This window comes from Hemitrygon akajei, chromosome 27, assembly GCF_048418815.1.
Source record: "Hemitrygon akajei chromosome 27, sHemAka1.3, whole genome shotgun sequence".
Classification (NCBI taxonomy): Eukaryota; Metazoa; Chordata; class Chondrichthyes; order Myliobatiformes; family Dasyatidae; genus Hemitrygon; species Hemitrygon akajei.
The window spans coordinates 52,897,563-52,921,102 of NC_133150.1; the positions used below are offsets into that span (position 1 = coordinate 52,897,563).

General features: G+C 46.8%; 1 protein-coding gene across 1 annotated transcript in view; it reads right to left on the reverse strand.

Annotated features, from left to right (window-relative positions):
• Positions 1 to 23,080, reverse strand: part of LOC140717405 (uncharacterized) — a 44,551-nt gene extending 21,471 nt beyond the window's left edge. Inside the window, exons 1-2 of the mRNA XM_073030950.1 lie at positions 22,917 to 23,080; positions 6,444 to 6,767 (exon numbers count right to left, since the gene is read on the reverse strand). Of these exons, the coding sequence (XP_072887051.1) occupies positions 6,444 to 6,767; positions 22,917 to 22,977 (385 nt within the window). The 5' untranslated portion in view covers positions 22,978 to 23,080. The remainder of the gene's footprint in view (positions 1 to 6,443; positions 6,768 to 22,916) is intronic.
• Between the last annotated feature and the right edge of the window lie 460 nt (positions 23,081 to 23,540).

The following is a 23,540-nucleotide window of genomic DNA, read 5'->3' on the forward strand; positions in this document are numbered from 1 at the left end:
GAGTGAATTGTCTTGCTGTATCAGGGATGTTTAATGCACGTCACCTTTAAATCTTCATACAATGCATATCGATGTAACAGCATCAATGGAAAAGAGTACAGTTGACGTTTCAGGCCAAGAGCCTTCAGTAGGAATGGAGGAAAAAAAATGAGGAATAGATTTAAAAGGCGGGGGAAGGGAGCGAGAAACACAAGGTCATAGGTGAAACCCGGAGGGGGAGGAGTGAAGTAAATAGCTGGGAAGTTGATTGGTGAAAGAGATACAGGGCTAGAGAAGGGGGAGACTGATAGGAGGGGATAGAAGGTAATGGAAGAAAAGAGGGAGGAGAACCAGAGGGAAATGATAGATCGGCAAAGAGGCAAGGTGAGAGAAGGAAAAGGAGATGGGGGAGAGGGCAACTTCCATTACCGGAAGTTCGAGAAATCAGAAATCCCTTTCTCTCAATTTCTCCATCTCCTCCATCTCTACCACATCTGCTCTCAGGACGAGGCTTTTCATTCTAGAATGAAGGATATGTCCTCCTTTTTGAAAGAAAGGGGCTTCCCTTCCTCCACTATCAACATTACCCTCAGCCACATCTCTTCCATTTCACGCACATCTGCTCTTAAACCACCTTCCTGTCAGGGATAGGGTTCCACTTCTCCTTACCTACCACCTCACCAGCCTTCATGTCCAGCACATAATTCTCCAGATCTTCCACCACCTCCAATGAGATCCCACCACCAAGCCTCCCCCCCCACCACCACTTTCTGCTTTCCGCAGGGATCGCTCCCTACACGACTCCCTTGTCCATTCGTCCTTCCCCACCAATCTCCCTCCCGGCACTTATCCTTGCAAACGGAACAAGTGCTACATTTGCCCCATCACCTCCTCTCTCACTACCATTCAAGGCCCCAAACAGTCCTTCCAGGTGAAGCGACACTTCACCTGTGAGACTGTGGGGTCATACACGGTGTCCGGTGCTCCCAGTGTGGCCTCCTGTATATCAGCAAGTCCCGATTGGGAGTCCATTTTGCCGAGCACCTATGCTCCATCCACCAGAAAAAGTGGGATCTCCCAGTGGCCACCCATTTTAATTCCACTTCCCATTCCCACTCCGATATGTATACATTTCCTCCTCTACTGTCATAATGAGGCTATACTCAGGTAGGAGGAACAACACTTTATATTCCGTCTGGATAGCCTCCAATCTGATGGCATGAACATTGATTTCCAAAACTTCTGGTAATGGCCCCTCCCCTGTTCCCTCTCTCACCTTATCTCTTTCCCTGCACATCACCTCCCTCTGGTGCTCCTCCCCACTTTTCTTTTTCCATGGCCTCCTGTTCTCTTCTGTCAGACTTCCCCCTTCTCCAGCCCTGCGTCTCATTCACCGATCAACCACCCAGCTCTTTACTTCACCTCCCCCAGTTTCACGTGGCACCTTGTGTCCTCTCTCTCCTCCCCTCTCTTTTTAACTCTCCTCCTCAGCTTTTATTTTCTAGTCCTGCTGAAAGGTTTCAACTCAATCTCAACTGTATTTTTTCATTGATGCTGCCAGACCTGCATTTTGTGTGTGTGTTGCTTGTATTTCCAGCATCTGCAGATTTTCTCTTGTTTGTTTTATGGAATCTTGGTTAACCTTTTCCATGCCAGATGCCGTGATTCAAATAGACGGGTTCACAATACGTTGTCAAGATAGGTCGGTCAAGTCTCTCAAAAGCAGAGTGCTACATACCTGGTGGGTACCTTGTGACTGTCTTATGACCATGATATAATTGAATATCTGGTGAGCATGATGTAATGGTCTTGTGATAGTGGGGTGATGTAATTTCCCGCCAGTTTGAGGTCATGTGATGACCTGTTTCAACAGGTATAAAACGGAGAAGCCCTGTTGTGACACAGGTCAGTTCATAGTTTAATTTGTCAGTGACTCCGTTATGCTGCGTATTTGTCTCATGACGCAGTTTTTGTTTTAAAGTGGAGTTTTAATTTCTATCTTAAGTTTAAAAGGGTATTGCCGGCAGTTTCACCACAACACTGCCAGGTTTAGTCCAGTGGGAGAGTGAAGAATTATTGAAGTTCAGGAAGCCGAATGATCGAGTAAAGTTAGTGTCGTTGGCGGTAATACAGGATCGACCTTATGGAATCTTCATTCAGAAGGTAGTAACCTGCACCCAAGATAGCTCCTGCATTGTGAAAGCAGAAAGAGCCGGGGCAATGTGTTATTCACCAAAGGAAAAAGATCAGTCCCTTTAAGCCGTTTTTACTTCCTTCGCCGTGAATCCTTCGGGCAAGGCATATTTCGGCTGGGATCAGCAATAACGTCATGTTGTTGAGGAATTTGTTACTTCAGAAAAGTCTCTCCTAATTGGCTGTATAAATCACTTGGACTTTTGTGTTCATTTCAATGAGAACTGTGTTCGCATTTTATCGTTTTAAGAACTGTGTTCTCATTTATCTCTTTAAGAACTGTTTGAGTTGCCGTATAGCAGTTAACTTCCAGTTAAGTTAGTTGTTTGTTTACTTTTCATTTGCTGTTGAGCTGTGTTTTAAATAAATGTTTTATTTATTATTAAAAAAAAACCTGTCTCAATTCTATATTCGTTGTTGCCAGGATCATAACAAGAGTGACTTGATAAAGTCACTAAATGATTATCAACAAATCACCTGAAGTACCAGAGGAAATAACTCACTGGACCACTGTTACACCAAGTTCAAAAGTAACTACTGTGCTATTCCACACTCACACTTCAGAATTCTGATCACCTTGCTGTACTTCTACTCCCTGAGTACAGGCAGAGATTGAAGACTGCAGCACCAGTAGGGAGGACCAAGATGGTATGGACAAGGGAAGCACTGGAGTGCCTACAGGACTGCTTTGATCGGTGGACTGGACTGTATTCGGGGATTTATCTTTGAATCTGGATGACTGTGCCGCAGTTGTCACTGACTTCATTAAAACCTGTGTGGATGTGTGTGTGCCTATGAAAACTTGCTGTACATTCCCAAACCAAAAGCCATGGATGAACCAAAATGTTTGTCATCTGCTGAGGGCTGAATTGATGCTATTTAAGTCTGGTTACTCATCTCTGTACTCATCTCTGTATGATTTGCAGAGGGCTATTTCAAGAGTGAAGAGCCGAGTGAAGAGACCTCCGAGCGAGGTTGGAGGTGACATCGGATGTACAACAACTCTGGTCGGACTGTAGGATGTTACTTTCTACAAAGTGAAACCCAATAACATGAATAACAGCAACGCTTCACGACCAGACATGCTCAACACATTTTATGCTCGCTTTGACAGGGAGAATAAAATTACAGCTGTGACTCCCTGCTCACCCGGTGACCCTGTGATCTCTGACTCGGAGGTCGATGTCAAGCTGTCTTTCAGGAGGATGAATCCTCGCAAGATGGTAGGTCCTGATGGAGTACCTGGTGAGGCTCTGAAAACCTGTGCCAACCCACTGGCAGGAGTATTCAAAGACATTTTCAATCTCCCACTGCTACAATCGAAAGTTCCCACTTGCTTCAAAAGGGCAACAATTGTACCAGTGCCCAAGTAGAGTAGTGTGAGCTGCCTCAGCAACTGTCGTCCAGTTGTGCTCACATCTACAGTGATGAAATGCTTTGAGAGGTTGGTCACGGTCAGATTCAACACCTTTCTCAGGAAGGACATGGACCCACTGCAATTTGCCTATCGCCACAATACGTCTATGGCAGATACAATCTCAATTGCTTTCCACACAGCCTTGAATCTCCTGGACAATGCAAATACCTATGTCAGGATGTTGTTTATTAACTATAGCTAAGTGTCTAACACCATCATTTCCACAGTACTGATTGAAAAGCTACAGAACCTGTGCCTCTGTACTTCCCTCTGCAACCAGATCCTTGACTTCCTAACCGGAAAACCACAATCTGTGCGGATTGGAAACAACATCTCCACCTCACTGACAATTAACACTGGCGTTCCACAGGGATGTGTGCTTTGTCCACTTCTACACTAACTTTGGAACCTAACCTGGTCCCAACATATCGATACAGCTATAAAGAAGGCAAGGCAGTGACTATACTTCATTAGGAGTTTGAAAAGATTTGGTTTGTCAACTAAAACACTCAAAAACCTACAAATGCACCATAGAGAGCATTCTGGCTGGCTGCATTGCTGTCTGGTATGGGGGATGGCGGGGCTACAGCACAAGATCAAAATAACTGCAGAAACTTGTAAAATTAGTCAGCTCCAGCATGTATGATGAACCCAGCCTCTGTATAATCCAAGATATTTTCAAGGAGTGATGCCCTAGGAAGGTGAGCATCCATCATTAAGGATCCCTACTACCCAGGACAAGCCTTTTTCTCACTGTTAACATCAGGAAGGAGATAACAGATGCCTGGAGGTACACACTCAGTGATTCAGGAACAGCTTCTTCCCCTCTACCATCCGATTCCTAAATACACATTGAACCCGTGAACACTACCTCACTACTTTTTTATTTCTGTTACTTTGCACTACTTATTTTAACTTAACTATTGAATAGAAATGTATATACTTAATGTAACTCCATTTTTTCTCTATATTTATTTATCATGTATTACTATATACTGCTGCCGTAAAGTTAACAAATTTCAAGACATACATATGTTGGTGCTGTTAAATCTGATTCTAGTTCTGACTGTATTGAAGTGGCAGAGCCTCAGCCCGAGAGTGAAGGAAGACACGAGGTTTGACCGATGTAAGTGCTGGGCTGAATGGGAAATGTTGGGTTCATTCCAAATCGCGGCTGTGAGGCCCGGACCCGAGGGTGTATCTAAACAGCAGCACCCTGTCCAAGAGTGAGGAATCAGCTGATGTTTGGATGATTTTCCTGCCGGCCAGGTTGTAAAGGTCAGGGTGTCGACTCCAAAGGTAAGGTACAGGCCAGTGTTCACCACACTGCACAGTGAGATTTACTCATCTCTGCGCTGAACTGAGGCCGCGACTCACAACTAACAGGCTCCTGGATCAGCTTCAGTGATGCCCGGCTTCGTGGCTGTGAACTCACTTTCAGGATCCTCAGTTCTGAATGTTATTTGCTTACTTTTATTATTAACATAATTTGTTTTTTTTTTTACTGCACATTGGGTGTTTGATGGTTTTTTCTTAATGGGTTCTATTGGGGTTTCTTTGTTTCGTGGCTGCCTGTAAGGAAATGAACCTAAAGGATGCATATGAGAAAAATACTTTGATAATAAATGTATTTTGAACTTTAACCTGCTAACTGGTAGATCTTGGGCTGTGGTACATTTGTTCAGATTGGAAACAGGTGACAAGAGGGAGTAAAGAAAACATTTTGACATCACGATGAATTACTGTAGGAGTGAGTCAGTTGTGAGTTGTTAAGGTTGTTATGGCCGGGGTTGGTAGTGGGGATAAGCTCCCACTGCCTATGAAATTCTCCCAATGGTGTGTGTCTCAACAACCAAGTCCAGCTCCTGACCTTCACGTGTGGCTTAGCTACAAAGCTCCGTGGAACCATTTCTACTGACAGGAAAAGGGGTAGAGGTGGGTTACTTCAGCGGGTTAAACCAGTGGCTTCGGGCAGATGGAGAAAGAAAACTCTGATATCAAACCTCCACAGCCTTGCGACTATACCCACTCGTGGGGAAGGCTTCAGGGAAAAACATGGAGCTGGAGTCCCTAAGGCAGTTGAGTTTAATGTCTGGTAACCCCAGTGATGCTGCTGGTGCCAAACTGTATCAGTCATTGCCATTCCTTTGGGTTCATCAGATGCACGGAGAGGGAGAGCTTGTTACGTGGGCAACAGCTTGCTCTCCATATCGTACTGCCCAGGCTTGTGTATCTAGACAGCTAGGATGTAACATCCACGGTCAACCCTGACCAATGGAGGTCTCTGAGTCAGGAACCATATTGCTGTGTGTCCGTGTACTGTGTCACTCACTGGGACACTATATTCAGTGTAATGAATACACAGGGTCTCACTCAGCACAGCACAGCATGAAGACTGAGGAATAAACACCTTACTGAGCTCAGACCTCCATTTGTGGGAATTAACAAGCAGTGTCCTGGGAAACAGATAGATCATCTGGGATCCCTGAACATGACAGACCAGGCCTTTGACCTGGGGATAGGGTGTGTAACTGTGACCCACAGATACAGACTGTCCAGCCCATTCACACCAGGTCCATTCTCCCTGTGTGCTGAGCTCCCTCAGTCTCGGACACATGAGATTCCCCATTGTTGGTTCGATTCCTCCCGGCTCCTGTCTCAGTCTCGGTGGATGTGGTGGGTGTGTCCTCCAGCCTCACACTGACTCAGCCACATTACACTTGGACCATGAGCCCAGATCTGGACACGGGCAGTCAGTGGGGTTCAGGAAACACACAGGATCTGCCCTCACCCATCCATTAGGGGTGTTTCAGGAACTGGTGAAACCTGGGCCCCTCCGCAGTGTCTCACTCACCGTACACCTCCAGTCGCACTGTTGATTTCTTTTCAGCTCCTGAACCTGCAGCTGTAACAATCACCTCATAATCACCAGAATCCTCTCTCTGTAGATCACAGATTTCCAGACTGAAGTTCCCGGGATGAAAGGTTATCCGTCGCTTGTACTCCTCAGTACCGAAGTAGGTAACGTTCCCCTTCAAATACGTCACTATCTTGGTTCTGGGTGATACCCGAATCCACTCAACGTCATCAATGTCCGGTCTGACTGGGATCCCAGGAGGTAAGGAGACCGACTGTCCCCGAGTTCCGTTCACAGTGGTCGGGGAAGCCCCAGTCCCAGCTGAGGAGACAAGAGGAGACAGTCAGCAGATGAGCTCAGTGACTGGTGAAGGAATCAGAGCTGTGAGAATCACAGATATAGCAACAGGCCATACGGCCCATCGTCTGTCTCCCAGCCCTGTGAGAGAGCTGGCCCACAGATCCTACATCACACAGTGAGCCCATGGGGGTGGGGAACAGAGTGAAGACTCTCTGTAACCGGCCCTGAGGGAGAAAGTTACAGCCTGCAGCCAGGGGTGGGGGATGTGCACAGTCATATCCTGGGAAGTTTGGGGGGGCTGACACTGGGAAACACCACACAGAGGGTGTGCAGGGGTCGGGAGAGAGAGTGATTAGACTGGAGGTGGCCATCACTCAGTCAGAACTATCACTGGACCCGGGTCCCTAAACCCTCCTCCAGAGGTGGCTCATCACAACCTGAACCACCTTTGGGAAATGTCCCACAGGGGGCACCACCCCTCCCCAGACTGCACTGTCTGAATCCCTCTGGCGTCTGGATGGCGTCTCGTGACAGGTGATGGGGGGGCCCAGTGAAACTCTGTGAGAAGCCCTCCCCTCTACCTCAGGACCCCACATGGAGATCGTGGGCAGTCCGATGCCACAGGCTTTGGGCAAGTTACTGTGGTCCTGGGAGGTGGTGGTCAGATTTCTCTACGAAGTTCAAGAGGTTGCAGCTCCTTGTGAGTATCTGAAGGGCTGTTCTTCAGCCCCACTGTCTCTGGTGGGGAGGGGAGGAGGTAGAACAATGCTAACACCAATGGCACCCCCCCCCCCCATGTAATGGGATCTAGAAAGAAAGGTCAGGCAACCCAGACTGGATCCCAGCTGGAGATGGTAGTGCTCAGTGGGGCAGAGGACCTGGGGGACCCTCACCATCTGTGCCGGTGTGGGAGAGAGGACAGGACCAACTCTCACAGACAGGAGGGAACCAAACTGGATTCCTCACAGCATGGGAATGTGTGCAGACTAGAGACACGAGTAACTGCAGATTCTGGAATATGGAGCAATTTTTCAACAGTCCTTTTGATTTTTTTGTCATTTCTCTGCTTGTGTTTCCACCCAACAGCCACCGGGCTGCCCATCATCCCTTCCTCAGCTGGCTCCACCAATCATGTGTCATTCCCTTTCTCACCCCTCCCCCATGACCCTGCCTCAGCTGGCTCCACCAATCATGTGTCAGTCCCTTTATCACCCCTCCCCCCATGACCCTGCCTCAGCTGGCTCCACCAATCAGGTGTCAGCCCCTTTCTCACCCCTCCCCCACTGCCCATCATCACATCCTCCTCTGGCTCCACCAATCAGGTGTCAGCCCCAGCCTCACCCCACCCTCTTCCCCTTTTTCATTGGGCCTCTCCCCTCAATGCTCTCAGCTCTGTTGCAGAGTCTTGTTCTGAAAGGTGGAACATCCTTCTGCCCCCTCAGATGCTGCTCAGCCAGCTGAGTTCCTCAAGCAGTTTGTTTTTCTTGCTTGTGTGGGAGAGACTGAAGGTGGGGCTGCCCAATGTTACAGGGAGGCTGGGGTCCTCTCACCTTGTGTACAGGAACCTCCCTTCCCCACTGGTCCTCGGCCCAAGACTCACAGAGTGTCCTTGGTGCAGACTGTTCCTATTTTACCCCAGAGTGGGACGAGCTCAGGTTGTTACCTTGGTGACAACATCCTCTTCCCTCATTGTTCATTGACTGCAGGCCAATGAACTACAGACTGCAGACCGGCTCGGTCTGGCCCAATCAAAATTGCACAAAATAGCAATAAAAAGAGTAACCAGAAACAAATATACCATGAACTACAGAGTCCAACCCACAAACTGCGTCGATTAAACCTTGCCCAAGGTCTAAACCTCTGGGGGAGAGAAGGAGGAGGAGGAGGAGAGAGACAGACAGACAGTCAGTCAGTCCAGTCACACACAGGCAAACTGCGCTGATCACCCACTCGCCTTCCGCCCTCACTTTCATTGATTTGAACCTTGCTCGACACTTTCATCGGTGAGTTGATTGAGAATTGGAGCCGATCATGGGTTTGTGCTCTGCCATTAGGCCGCACATTCTATTTTCAATCACGCCAAATTCCCTCAGAGACAGCAAAAGCACCAGATCACTCAGTCGGCCCAAAACACATTATCGTAATGTAATTACAGGCTCCAATCACACACTGATTAGTAGTGGATGCATATTTAAAAGGAGAAGAAGTAGACGATCTTCCATCCCTCACACCTGGAATCTGACTCCTCCTCCTCGGAGCACTGGTCTATCTGGTGACTTTACTTCCTTTTAACCAGGGAACACTTTCAACACGTGAATCACACGTACCTTCTTTGGTCTCTGTTCATGTTTGGATTTGGGACACAGTCAGTGGCACTGTTCTGAAATTTGTTCCTATTGTCACATGTTTCTCATAACATTGAAGGAGGCCATTTGGTCCACCAAATCTGTGTGATCTTATCAATCCAATTCCCTGTTGTTTCCCTCTATTGTAACCTCTCACACAAACCCAGTAAAATAGGCCAAAGTCAGTATGGTTTCCTTGAAGGAAAGTCTTTCCTGATGACTCTGCTACTAAACAGGGCAGATTTCCATGGTAGTAGCATGGATAGAAGACTGACTGACTGGAAGAAGGCAAAGAGTGGGGAATAAATGGGGGCTTTACTGGTTGGCTGCCGGTGACTACTGGTATTCCGCAGGAGTCAGTGTTGGGTTCATTACTTTTCCAGTTATGTGTTCACAAACTGGATGACAGAATTGACGGCTTTGTGGCCAAGTTTGTAAATGATGTTTCAAGATAGCAGTGAGCTGAGATTTATGTGGAAGTCATGGCTTGTTTTGGGTTTTAGGAACAGGGATGCAGGGGAATTAGGGGGCTTGGAGGAGAGGCCAGATTCTTAAGTCTCTGCTGTACGATTGAAGGACAGTGACACAGACAGGGGACAACTGCGAGACAAGCTGACTGTTGGATCAGCAGACCAACGTGGATGACGACTGATAGCACTCGCAAGGTCGCCAGGCGGTTGGCAGGTTTCAGAGACGGAGTTCTGTGTGAGCGGGGGAATGGCATCCAATGACCCCTGGGTCTGCAAATCGGTAAGACTGGAGTTCAAGGCCTAGTATTCAGAGTCCTGTCATCGTCGAGCCCAGAGTTCAGTGATCAGTGGGGCTTTGTGGTCAATGCTGAGGATCGAGGCCTAACAGTCAAATTCCAGAAGTAAGGGTCTGTCGGCTGGAGCTCTGGATCTATGAATCTCTACAAGTCCACTGAGGTAATCTGCATCCTGATCAGATCTGAGCCTGCTGGGATAATCAAAGGACCAATGTCTGCAAGTCCGGATCTAGATCGAATCCATGGGGTAATCTGCAAGTCCGGATCCGGATTGAGTCCATGGGGTAATCTGCATGTCGGATCCAGATCAAGTCCACTGGGGTAATCTGCATGTCGGATCCAGCTCAGATCTGAGTCTGCTGGGATAATCAAAGGACCAATGTCTGCATGTCTGGATCCAGATCGAGTCCATGGGGTAATCTGCAAATCTGGATCCAGATCGAGTCCATGGGGTAATCTGCAAATCTGGATCCAGATCGAACCCACTGTAGACTGGAGGCTGAAGAATATGGACCGTCTTGATCAGAATCAGAATCAGGTTTAGTATCATCGGCATATGTTGTGAAATCTGTTGTTTTGCAGCAGCAGTACATTGCAATACATACTGTAATTTTTAAAAACTATAAATTACAATCAGAAATGTATTTAAAATTAACTTACAGTAAATAAATAGTGCAAAAAGAAAACAGAGAAGAGAAAAAAAATACTGAGGTGGTGTTCACGGGGTAATTGTCCATTCAGAAATCTGATGGTGGAGGGGATGAAGCTGTTCCTGAGGCATTGAGTGGTGTCTTCAGGCTCCTGGACCTCCTCCCTGAAGTCAATGAGAAGAGGCATGTCCTGGGTGACAGGATTCCCAATGAAGGAGTCCAGAATCCAGATGCAGAAGGAGGTACAGAGGTCCAGGTTGATTAGTACCAAGGGTTTGATTGCGTTGAACGCTGAGCTGTAATCAATAAGCAGCAAGCTGACGTAGGTGCTGCTATTATCCAGGTGATTCAAGACCAAGTGGAGAGCCAGTGAAATTGCATCCGCTGTAGACCTATTATGACATAGGCAAATTGCGGTGGGTCCACGTCCTTGCTTAGGCAAGAGTTAGAGGACTGTGTAAGTGTGTGGGTGAGACAGAGAAACTGGCTTTGTTTTGATTGCTGTGTTCTGTGTTCTGTGGAGCACTGTGGGCATGCTGTGTTGATGCAGGAACACATGGTGACCCTTGCGGAGTGACCTCTGCATGCTGTCAATGTGTTGGTTGTTGATCCAAATGACACATTTCATTGTATGTTTCGATGTACTTGTGACAAATAAACTGGAATCTTGATACATACTGTAGGTAGGTGGAGGGGCAGGTAGCAGGGAGTTTGAAAAAGGGTAGGGAAGGGTATGGTCATACACTTTGGGAGAAGAAGTAAAGCCGGAGACTACGTACTTTCTAAACAGGGAGTGAATTCAGAAATCGGAGGTGCACAATGACTTGGGACTCCTTGTGCTGGATCCCCTAAAGGGTAACTTGCAGATGGAGTCAGAAGGATGAAAGGCAAATGCAATGTCAGCATTCATTTTGAGAGGACTGGAACATAAAATCAATGCATTGGGCAGACCACATTTGAAGTATTGAGAGCAGTTTTGGCCCACGTGTCAAAGAAAGATGTGTTGGCATTGGAGAGGGTCCAGAGGTTTATGAGATTGATCCCAGGAATGAAAAGGTTTGCATATGAGAGATGACTCTGGCACCGTAGTTGCTGGAGTTTAGAAGAAGGATGTGGGATCTCATTGAAACCTATTGAATAGGTCTAGATAGAGTAGATGTGGAGAGCATGTTTCATTTGGAGGGAGTCTCGGACCAGAGGGCACAGCCTCAGAATACAAGGATGTCCCTTTAGAACAGTGATGAGGAGGAACTCCTTTAGCCAGAGGGTAGTGAATCTGTGGAATTCATTGCCATAGACAATTGTGGAGGCCAGGTCCTTGTGTATATTTAAAGTGAAGATTGACAGGTTCTTAGTGAGTAAGGGTGTCAGAGTTTACCGGGAGAAGGCAGAAGAAAGGGGCTGGGAGGGAAAGTAAATCAGCCATGATGGAATCAGAAGCTTGATGGGCCGAATGACCTAATTCTGTTCCTATCTCTTATGGTCATATGCATCCCTTTGCTCCTTTGATAAGAAACACAACACGGACAAACAGGAAATTGTAGCCAGTGGTGGGAAATTCATAAGGAAGCCTCCTAGGGCATCCAACAGTACAGCACAGGAACAGGCACTGCAGCCCACCATATCTGTGCCAAATTTAATTCATCCCATCTGCTTGCACATGGTCTACAGTGTATCAGCCTCTACTCGATTGATTCATGTGTCTGTCTAAATGTCCCTTCAATGTTACTATCATGTCTGCTTCCACCACATCACCTGGCTGCACGTTGCCGGGTCCACCACACTGGCCTTGTAACTTCTCTTTAAGCTTTCTCCCCGTTACCTTAAAGCTCTGCCGTCAGGTGTTTGACATTTCCGCCATGGGTAAAGGACAGTCCACTCAACCCATACCTCTCATAATATTAAATACTGTTGTCAGGCCTTCTCTCAGCCTCTGTCACTTCAGAGAAAGCAGCCCAGCTTTGTCCAAGCTCTTTTCATAGCTCATATTTTCTAATCCAGGCAACAGCCTGGCAAACCTCTTGTACACCCTCCCCAGAGCCTCCACATCCTTCCTGTAATGCAGCGACCAGAACTGCACTCAATACTCCAGATGTGGCACAAACAAAGCTTTATATAGTTGCATCATGACTTCCCAGTTTTCATACCCAGCAGCTGAACAGAGAAAATGAACACTGAGTTGTTTAGAGATTATGAATATTACTGGGGCCTTTTCTGGGGAAGGTACAACCTGTACAAAAAGGACGGGTTACATCTGAACCCAGAGGGGTCCAATATCCAACAGGCAGGTTTAATAGAGTCGTTAGGGAGGGTTTAAACTAATTTGGCAGCGACATGGGAACCAGAGTGATAGGGCTGAGGAAGGGGAAAACAGAAATAAATCAAAAGATAGCGTGCAACAGAGATGATAGCAAGAACAGGCAGGAGATGAGGCATAATCACAGCCAGTGTGATGAGTAAACATGAGGAAATCTGCAGATGCTGGAAATTCAAACAACAACACATACAAAATGCTGGTGGAACACAGCAGGCTAGGCAGCATCTATAAGGAGAAGCACTGTCGACGTTTCCGGCCGAGACTCTTCATCAGGACTAACTGAAAGGAAAGATAGTAAGAGATTTGAAAGTAGTGGGGGGAGGGGGAAATGCGAAATGATAGGAGAAGACCGGAGGGGGTGGGATGAAGCTAAGAGCCGGAAAGGTGATTGGCGAAAGTGATACCGATCTGGAGAAGGGAAAGGATCATGGGACGGGAGGCCTCGGGAGAGAGAAGGAGAGGGGGAAGCACCAGAGGGAGATGGAGAACAGGCAAACAACTAAATATGTCAGGGATGGGGTAAGAAGGGGAGCAGGGGCATTAACGGAAGTTAGTGAAGTCAATGTTAATGCCATCAGGTTGGAGGCTACCCAGCCGGTATATCAGGTGTTGTTCCTCCAACCTGAGTTTGGATTTATTTTGACAATAGAGGAGGCTGTGGATAGACATATCAGAATGGGAATGGAACGTGGAATTAAAATGTGTGGCCACTGGGAGATCCTGCTTTCTGTGGCGGACCGAGCGTATGTGTTCAGCGAAACGGTCTCCCAGTCTGTGTCGGGTCTCACCAATATATAAAAGGCCACACCGGGAGCACCGGACACGGTATACCACACCAGCTGACTCACAGGTGAAGTGTCGCCTCACCTGGAAGGACTGTCTGGGGCCCGGAATGGTGGTGAGGGAGAAAGTGTAAGGGCAGGTGTAGCACTTGTTCCACTTACAAGGATAAGTGCCAGGAGGGAGATCAGTGGGAAGGGATGGGGGGGACGAATGGACAAGGGAGTCGCATAGGGAGCGATCCCTGCGGAAAGCAGAAAGAAGGGGGGGGGGAGATGTGCTTGGTAGTGGGATCCCATTGGAGGTAGCGGAAGTTATGGAGAATTATACGTTGGACCTGGAGGCTAGTGGGGTGGTAGGTGAGGACAAGGGGAACCCTATCTCGAGTGGGGTGGCGGGCGGATGGAGTGAGGGCACATGTGCAGGAAATGGGAGAGATGCGTTTGAGAGCAGAGTTGATGGTGGACGAAGGGAAGCCCCTTTGTTTAAAAAAGGAAGACATCTCCTTCGTCCTGGAATGAAAAGCCTCATCCTGAGAGCAGATGTGGCGGAGACGGAGGAATTGTGAGAAGGGGGATAGCATTTTTGCAAGAGACAGGGTGGGAAGAGGAATAGTCCAGGTAACTGTGAGAGTCTGTAGGCTTAAATTAGACATCAGTAGATAAGCTGTCTCCATAGATGGAGACAGAAAGATCAAGAAAGGGGAGGAAGGTGTCAGAAATAGACCAGGTAAATTTGAGGACAGGGTGAAAGTTGGAGGCAAAGTTAATGAAGTCAACGAGCTCAGCATGTGTGCAGGAGGCAGCGCCAATGCAGTAATCGATGCAGCAAAGGAAAAGAGGCGGATGGATACCCGTATAGACTTGGAATGATCGATGTAGCGAAGGAAAAGGGGGGATGGATAGTCGCTGTAGCAAAGGAAAAGAGGGGGATGTGTTACAGGGCAATAGAATTATGGTGCAGTTAAAACAGAAAGCAACAAATAATCGACTGAGAGTGTTGTACTTGAGTGCACGCAGCATAAGAAATAAAATGGATGATCTTGAAATTCAGCTACAGATTGACAAGTATGACATCTCTGAAACTTGGTTAAAGGATGGCTGCCATTGGGAGCTGAACATCTAAGGATATACATTGTATCCGAAAGATAGGTTAGTAGGGGTGGTGTGGCCCTATGTATAAGTATTATTAAGTCATTAGAAAGGAATGACATAGGATCGGAAGGTGTAGAGTCTCTATGGATTGAGTTAAGATTTGGAAAAGGTAAAAGGACCCTAATGGCAGTTGTATACAGGCCTCCAAACAGCAGCCAGGATGTGGATTACAAATTACAGCAGGAGATTGAAAAGGCGTGTCAGAAGGGCAATGTCATGATAATCATTGGGTATTTTAACATGAAAGTGGATTGGGAAAACCAGGCCTGTACCGGACCTCAAGAGAGAAAACTTGTAGAATGCCTAAGAGATGGCTTTTTAGAACAGATTGGCTGTGCTGTACTGGGTGTTGTGCAATGATCCAGGGGTGATAAGAGAGATTAAGGTTAAGGAACCCTTAGGGAACAATGATCACAAAATGATCAAATTCACTTTTAAATTTGAGAAGGAGAAACTAAATTCCATGTGTCGATATGTCAGTGGAATAAAGGAAATTACAATGGCATGACAGGGGAACTTGCCAAGGTTGACTGGAAAGGGTCACTAGCAGAAAGGACAGCAGAGTAGCAATGGCTGGAGTTTCTGTGAAAAATGAGGGAAGTACAAAGACAGATATATTCCAAATAAGAAGACATTTTCGAATGGAAGAAGGACACTACTGTGGCTGAAAAGTGAAGTCAGAGCCAAAGTAAAAGCAAAAGAAAAGGCATACAAGGAAGCCAGAGCTAGTGGGAAGATAGAGGATTGGGAAATTTTTTAAAACTTGCAGAAGGAAATTAAGAAGGTCATTAGGAAAGAAAAGATGAATTATGAAAGGAAGCTGGTAACTAATAACAAAGAAGATACCAAAAGTATATAAAGCATTTTAAGTATATAAAGGGTAAAAGAGAGTTAAGGGTAGATATAGGACCAATAGAAAATGACACTGGAGATATTGTAATGAAAGACGCAGAGATGGCAGAGGAACTGAATGCGTATTTTGCATCAGTCTTCACAGTGGAAGACACCTGCAGCATACTGGACATTCAAGAGTGTCAGGGAAGTGAAGGATGTGCAGTGAAAATTATGACTGAGAAGGTGCTCAGGAAGCTTAATGGTCTGAGGGTGGATAAATCTCCTGGACCTGATGGAATGCACCATCGGGTTCTGAAGGAAGTAGCTGGAGAGATTGTGAAGGCATTAACAATGATCTTTCCAGAATCGATAGATTCTGGCATTGTACTGGATAACTGGAAAATTGCAAATGTTACTCCACTATTTAAGAAGGGTAGGAGGCAATAGAAAGAAAACAATAAACCTGTTAGCCTGACATCAGTGGTTGGGAAGTTGTTGGAATCGATTGTTAGGGATGAGATTATGGTGTACCTGGAGGCACATGACAAGATAGGTCGAAACTATCACCGTTTCCTGAAAGGAAAATCCTGCCTGACAAACGTACTGCAATTTTAAGGAAATTACGAGCAGAGTAGACAAAGGAGATGCAGTGGATCTGGTGTAATTGGACTTTCAGAAAGCCTTTGACAAAGTGCCACACATGAGTCTGCTTAGCAAGGTAGGAGCCCATGGAATTACAGGGAATTACTAGCATGGGTGGAGCATTGGTTGATCAGCAGAAAACAGACAGTGGGAATAGAGGGATCCTATTCTGACTGGCTGTTGGTTACCAGTGGAGTTCCACAGCGGTTGGTGTTGGGACCGCTGTTCTTTATGATATATGTCAATGATTTGGACTATAGGATTAATGGATTTGTGGCTAAATTTGCCAGTGATGCAAAGATAGGTGGAGGAGGGGCTCCTTATTTTAGGAAGGATAGACTGACATTGGAGAGTGTTCAGAGAAGATTCACATGAATGATTCCAGGAATGAAAGGGTTACTGTATGAGGAATGTCGGCAGCTCTTGGGCTGTATTCCCTGGAGTTCAGGAGAATGAGGGGGGATCTCATAGAAACATTACAAATGTTAAAAGGCCTGAACAGATTAGATATGGCAAAGTTATTTCCCATGGAGTCTAGGTCAAGAGGGCACAACTTCAGGATTAAAGGACGTCCAGTTAGAACAGAGATGCAGAGAAATGACTTTAGTCAGAGGGAGGTAAATCTGTGGAATTTGTTGCCATGAGCGGCTGTGGAGACCAAGTCATTGGGTGCATTTAATGCAGAGATAGATAGGTTCTAATTAGCCAGGGCATCAAAGGGTATGGGGAGAAGGCAGAGGAGTGGGGAAGACCAGAAGAATTGGATCAGCTCATGATGGAATGGCCAAGCAGACTCGATGGGCCGAATGGCCTACTTCTGCTCCTATATCTTATGACCTTATGGTATAACAGATGAGGATAGGGCAGGGGATATTGTTTACATGGACCATGGAAAAACATTTGACAAAGTTTCTCACGGCCAGCTGCTCCAGTCAGTCTCACCAGAGACAAAGAGCCAGGGCCAGGGTGTCCGACTAATGTTGCCTGCTAACTCATTTCTGCCCCTGTCTTCCCCCCCCCCCCCCCATGCCTCTTCCAACCATCCTTCCAATCCACCCAACATCCTTGTCATGTTCCTTTCCCACAAAACGTCTCTGCAGCTGGTCCCAGCTCCTGGGTTTGGAAGGGTCCTGGCCCACTCTCCCGTACTTCTGCATCCCTTCCACACCGTTGAGCAGCCGGTCCGGAATTAGCAACAGGTTGGCTCTGTAGTTATTCAATGTAGATGTGAAATGCAAAAAATGGTCAGATGAATCCCATGAAAAGAACAGAGAAATGTGTCTCCAAATTCAGGGAGCACAAGACATAGAAAGAACAGGCGAAGGATAATAGTGACTACCTCTGTGCTTCAAAAAAATTGGTGCCAGGATTCCCTAAAGGTTAATTTTCAGGCTGAGTCAGTGGTGAGGAGGGCAAAAGTAATGTGAGAATTCATTTCTGGAGGACTAGAATGGAAAAGCAAGGATTTAATACTGCAGCTGTATGAGGGACTGGTGAGGCCTCACTGGGAGAATTGTGAACAACTTCCAGCTGGTGCCGCGTACAGCGGCCATGTTGCCAGCTCCAATCCAACTGTACAGTATACCGTTAATTTCCGCAATTTCCTAAGCATTTCTTGTTCAAGTAGCTAATAGTCACATCAGATAGATTGACCCTCCTGAACATCGGGAAGATGACATTTACCCACCATGTAACACACACAAAATGCTGGTGGAATGCAGCAGGCCAGGCAGCATCTATAGGAAGAAGTACAGTCGGCGTTTTGGGCCGAGACCCTTCGTCAGGAGTGTGATCCACCATGTTACCCACCATGTGCCGCCTTTCCTACACTGGGAACCCCTGCTTGCGCGATCCATGGTAGACTCACCTACTGCACCGCCGTTGCCTCAGAAGAGGAGTCAGAGGCGAGGGAGAAGGCCCGGTGTCCTGGTGAGGCTGAGATGGCGTGCAAATCGGCCATCACTCCCTAGCATACTCCTGGTTAACGTAAAGTTCCTAGATAACAAGCAGTGCAAGCTGAGAGCCAGAATCTCCTATCAGCGGGAAACAAAGGAATAACGTTTTGTGCTTCGTGGAGACCCAGCTGACAGAGGAGATCCCGGATCATGCCATCAAGCCCTCTGGGTTCTCCCTGTTCCAGGCTTACAGGTCGAAGAACCTCTCTGGGAAGAGTAAAGGAGATGGGGAATGCTTCATGGTCAATAATGTTTTTGTTCCGCAGACCTGGAATACCTGGTGCTGTTGTGCAGACCTTTCTGTCTGCCGGGAGAGTTCACGACTGTTATCATCACGGCGGTGTACATTCTGCCGCAGGCTGATACTGACCTGGCTCTCAAGGAACAATCTGTGCAAAGTCATCAAGGCAGCGAAACAACGATACAAGGACAAGATCCAGACACAATTTTCCACCAGCAACACCCGCGGCTTATGACAAGATCTGCACACCATCGCAGAGTTCAAAGCTAAACGCGGTGGAGTTTCCAGCATCACTGCCTCTCTCCCAGATGAGCTAAATCATTTTTACGCGCGATTCGATGTTGCCGATACTGAGCCCCTGGGGAGACATGCTGATGACACAACCAGCAGCTTGGTCATCTCTGAGACCAAAGTACACAGGTGTTTCCAACGGGCGGACAGTCGCACGGCTGCGGAACGGGACGGCATCCCAGAGTAGATACTCAGAATGTGCGCAGCACAACTGGTAGGTGTGTTTATGGACATTTTTCATCTCTCCCTCTCCCCGTAAAGTATGCCCTCCTGCTTCAAAACATCCACCATTGTTCCTGTACCTAAAAAGACCAAGGTCACAGGTCTTAATGACGGGTGTCCTGTCCCACTCACCTCAATAGTAAGCAAATGCTTTGAGAGGCTGGTCAAGGATTACATCTGCAGCAAACTGGACTCCTACAATTGGCCTACCAACACAACTGATGGACGGATGACGCAATAGCCTCAGCTCTAAACGTTGTCCTTACACACCTGGAGAAGGATGCTTATGTGAGAATGCTGTTCTCGGACTACAGCTCAACATTCAACTCCATAATTCCCCCCAGGCTCGACAAGAAGCTCAGAGACCTCAGCCTTCACCCTGCCTTGTGCATCTAGATCCTGGACTTACTGTCAGATCGCCAGCAAGTGGTAAGAGTGGGCTCCCTCACCTCTGCCCCTCTGCCCCTCCACACAGGTTCTCCTCAGGGCTGTGTCCTAAGCCCCCTCCTTTACTCTCTGTATACCCATGACCATCTTGCCACCCACAGCTCCAATCTGCTAATTAATTTTGCTGATGACACTGCACTGCTTGGCCTAATCTCAAATAACAATGAGGCAGCCTGCAGAGAAGTCATCATCCTGATACAGTGGTGTCAAGAAAACAAACTCTCCCTCAATATTACAAAAACAAAGGTGCTGTTTGTGGATTCCAGGAGGAATGGAGACAGGCTAACCCCCTATTGACATCAATGGATCTGGGATTGAGAGGGTGAACAGCTTTAAGTTTCTCGGCATCCACATCAGCAAGTATCTCAAGTGGTCTGTACACACCAGCTGTGTAGTGAAAAAGACACAACAGCGCCTCTTTCACCTCAGACATTTGAAGAAGTTTGGTATGGACCTCTAAATCCTAAAAATTTCCTACAGGGGCACGATCGAGAGCATCGTGACTGGCTGCATCACTGCCTGGTATGGGACCTGCACCTCCCTTTATCACAGGACTCTGCAGAGAGTGGTGCAGACAGCCCAGTGCATCTGTGGATGTGAACTTCCCATGATTCAGGACATTTACAAAGACAGGTGTGTAAAAAGGGCCAGAAAGATCATTGGGGACCCGAGTCATCCCAACCACAAACTGTTCCAGCTGCTACCATCTGGGAAATGGTACCACAGCATAAAAGCCAGGACCAACAGGCTCTGGGATGGCTTCTTCCACCAGGCCATTAGACTGATTAACTCACGCTGATACAATTGTATTTCTAAGTTATGTTGACTGTTGTACATACTATTTATTGTAAATTGCAATAGATTGCACATTGCACATTTAATGTAAAGATTTTTACTCCTCATGTATATAAAGGATGTAAGTAATAAAGTCAATTCAATTCAACAGTTAGGGAAAGATATGCTCTCGTTGGAGAAGGTTCAGAGGAGGTTCACAAGAATGATTCTGGGAATGAAGGATTCTCATATCAGGAGCAATTGTTGGCTTTTGGCCTGTACTCACTGGAATTTAAAAGAATGAGTGGGGAACCTCATTGAACCTTATCAAATATTGAAAGGCTTAGAGAGAGAGTGGATGTGGAGAGGATGTTTCCTGTGTTGGGGGGTCTAGGAGCAAAGTGCACAGCCTCAAATTGAGGGGTGTTCCTTGTGAACAGAGATGAGGAGGAGTTTCTTTAGCCAGAGAGTGGTGAATCTGTGGAATTCGTTGCCACAGTTGGCTGTGGAGGCCAAGTCATTGAGTGTATTTAAGGTGAAGTTTGATAGCTTCCTGATTAGTCAGGGCATGAAGGAATACAGGGAGGAGAAATGGATCAACTATGTTGAAATGGCAGACCAGACTCGATGGCGAAATAGCATAGTTCTATTCATATGTCTCATGGTCTTAGGGAGTCTCAGGATGAACTAGACGATTATTACCTGCTCTACCCCTCCCTTCCTCAGGCACGGTTTCAACAATGCCCATGCCAAGTGGCATCTCCTGAGTACTCGCTGAGGCCAGAATCAGCCAGTACCTTGCCACAGGCGGAGGCTCCCAACAGCACCATGGGAGAGGGATGGTGGGGGGATGCAGAGAGAATCAGCAGAAGATTGATATAAATGTACCATGAATTGAACTAGCAGAAGGTCTAAGAAAATGTCTCGCTCACTCTGTTATTAGTATAAGATACACAGTGTTGTACAAAAGACAATGAAATTAATGAACATGGAGAATAAAGATGCAGAACACGTGTGTAAGGTTTACAAGAGTTTTCTGCATTCGCTCTAAAAGCAGGGACGCCGTTTTCATAAATGTTATTGCAAATGTGTTGGAACTTTTGTTAAAGGAAATCTATACTGTTATCTGTGTGAAATGAGAAGTGTTTGATAAAATTGTGAGTGTTTTGCAATATTGCTTAGGGCAATTTCAACATCAAAGGATTAGAACTGTTAAGGGGACTTGTTTGAGGACTGGCTACTCCCTGGATAACCGGTTTGTTCAACTTCTGTTTACACCTTCTGTTTTCTAATTCAGTCAACAGTCTGGTGAACCCGTTCTGCACCCTCTCCAAAGGGTCTACATCCTTCCCATAAAGCAGTGATCAGAACTGCACAGATGTTCCCAATGTGGCTCAAACAAAGTTTTATATAGCTGCATCATGACTTCCCAGTTTTCACACCTAGTACATCGATTTCAACATTTAAGAGAAGTTTGGACAGTAGAGTTATGGAGGGCTATGGTCAATGGGAGTAGGCAGTTTAAATGGTTCAGGATAGACTAAAAGGGCCAAAGGGCCTGTTTCTATGCTGTACTTCTCTATGACTCTATGACCCGAACAGAGAAGGCGAGCATTGAGAGTTCAGAGGGGATTAATGAAGATAGTTGATGATGGTGGGGCAGTGGATATTGTTTACATGGACCACGATAAGCATTTGATAAGGTTCACAGAAACAGAGAGAGCCAGTGCCAAGGTGCCCGACTAATATTGCCTGATAATTCATCTCTATCCCCTTTCTTCCCTCCCATCCTTCCTCCAACTCAGCACACTCATCAACTTCCTTCCTTCCTTCCCCACAAAACGGCTCTGGACCTGATCCCAGTTCCTGGGTTCAGAAGGGTCCTGGGCCACACATCCTTACTCTGCATCCCTTCCAAACAGTTGAACAGCTGGACTGCTCCATTTCCAAATTAGCAACAGGTTGTCTCTGCGGTTACAGCCTGAGCAACTTCCTCTTTCCTCGTAGGCACTGAGAAGTAAGCTTCTCTTTTTCTGTGCCTGACTCTTACCCCGACAGCACAGATGGAGCTGTACTCTGGATCTAACCCTTCCTCTGAGAATCTGATAGGGTGAAAGTTGTGGCAAGGTGAGGGTTAAGCAGATGCGTGCAAACGGCCCAGGCAAGAAAGGTCATTGAAGGTCGTAGCTTCCCTTTGCACTCAGGGAGCGAGAGCCATGTAGGCATAAGGATCCAAGGCACACGCACCAACTAAGGGACAACTACTTAACTAACATCGAGGTCTCATCAGTTTCTCGGTTGTAGTTTTTATTAACTTTTAGCATCTGCATTGTGAATGGCGATTGATTCTGCAGATAAGGAATTTGACCAGACACAGTTTACCAAATGGTCAACATCCGTAAATGCTTGTTGATTAGTTATAAAAATGTCATTTCACAGTTCTGAATTCATAAAGTTTAGTGACAGGGCCGTATTGTTCTTCAAGAGGGACAGTGTGATTGAGGAATGACTGTGAATCCTCAGTGTCCAGTTAATCGCGACAACAATGGGACAGTCTAGAGGCTGTTTCACAATGTATTTAACTTGTGCCTTGGGAGTCTGTGAAGAGACATTGTACAGGAGTTTCACTCTCCGTTTACCCGGCTCTGTCTCTCCCCGGGAATTCGTGATGCAGAAATGCCCAGCCAGAAAGTAACACAGACCCTGGAGAGAAGGAAGTGAAATACAAAGACATGTTATGAATAAAACTCACATGCAAAGACGGAGATGGAGAGAGTCAGGCAGGAACAGATCAGCAGTGGCCCAGTGATCATCTTTCTCAGGGAATGGTCAGCGGGTGCTGGGCAACAGCACGAATATTCTTCTCACTGTGGATCCTTGGCGATGTGCATTTCGCTTGTGTAGCAAGAATGTAGAAGCTCAGTGTGAGGCAGAGAGGTCAGCTGGAGGAGGTGTGTTCTTAAGTAGAAAGCCACAGTATTGGATGTCAAGAGCAAACTATCTGATGACAGTGTTTCTGCGAGAGGAACTAATTATTCTTCCCCACACCACTCAGAAATAAAACTCCACAGTATCTTAGGGAGATAATTCCAAGCCACCCTCCACCATCCCGGCTGTAAAAAGAAATACTCCCTATCTCTGTCCGGAATGGCTGACTCCTCATTCTAAGTGTATGACCACTGGTCTAGACGATACTGCCAGGGAAAACATCCCCTCGACACACACCGTCCCAAGGCCTGGACATCGGATGCTTCAGTGAGATTACCTGTCGATTTTGAAAATTACAGAGAGGACTGTCGCCATCAGCTTCATCTCTCTTCATGGGACAAAGTCCATTAGCACAGTGCTGTTTGTGGGATCTCACTGTGCACATTGC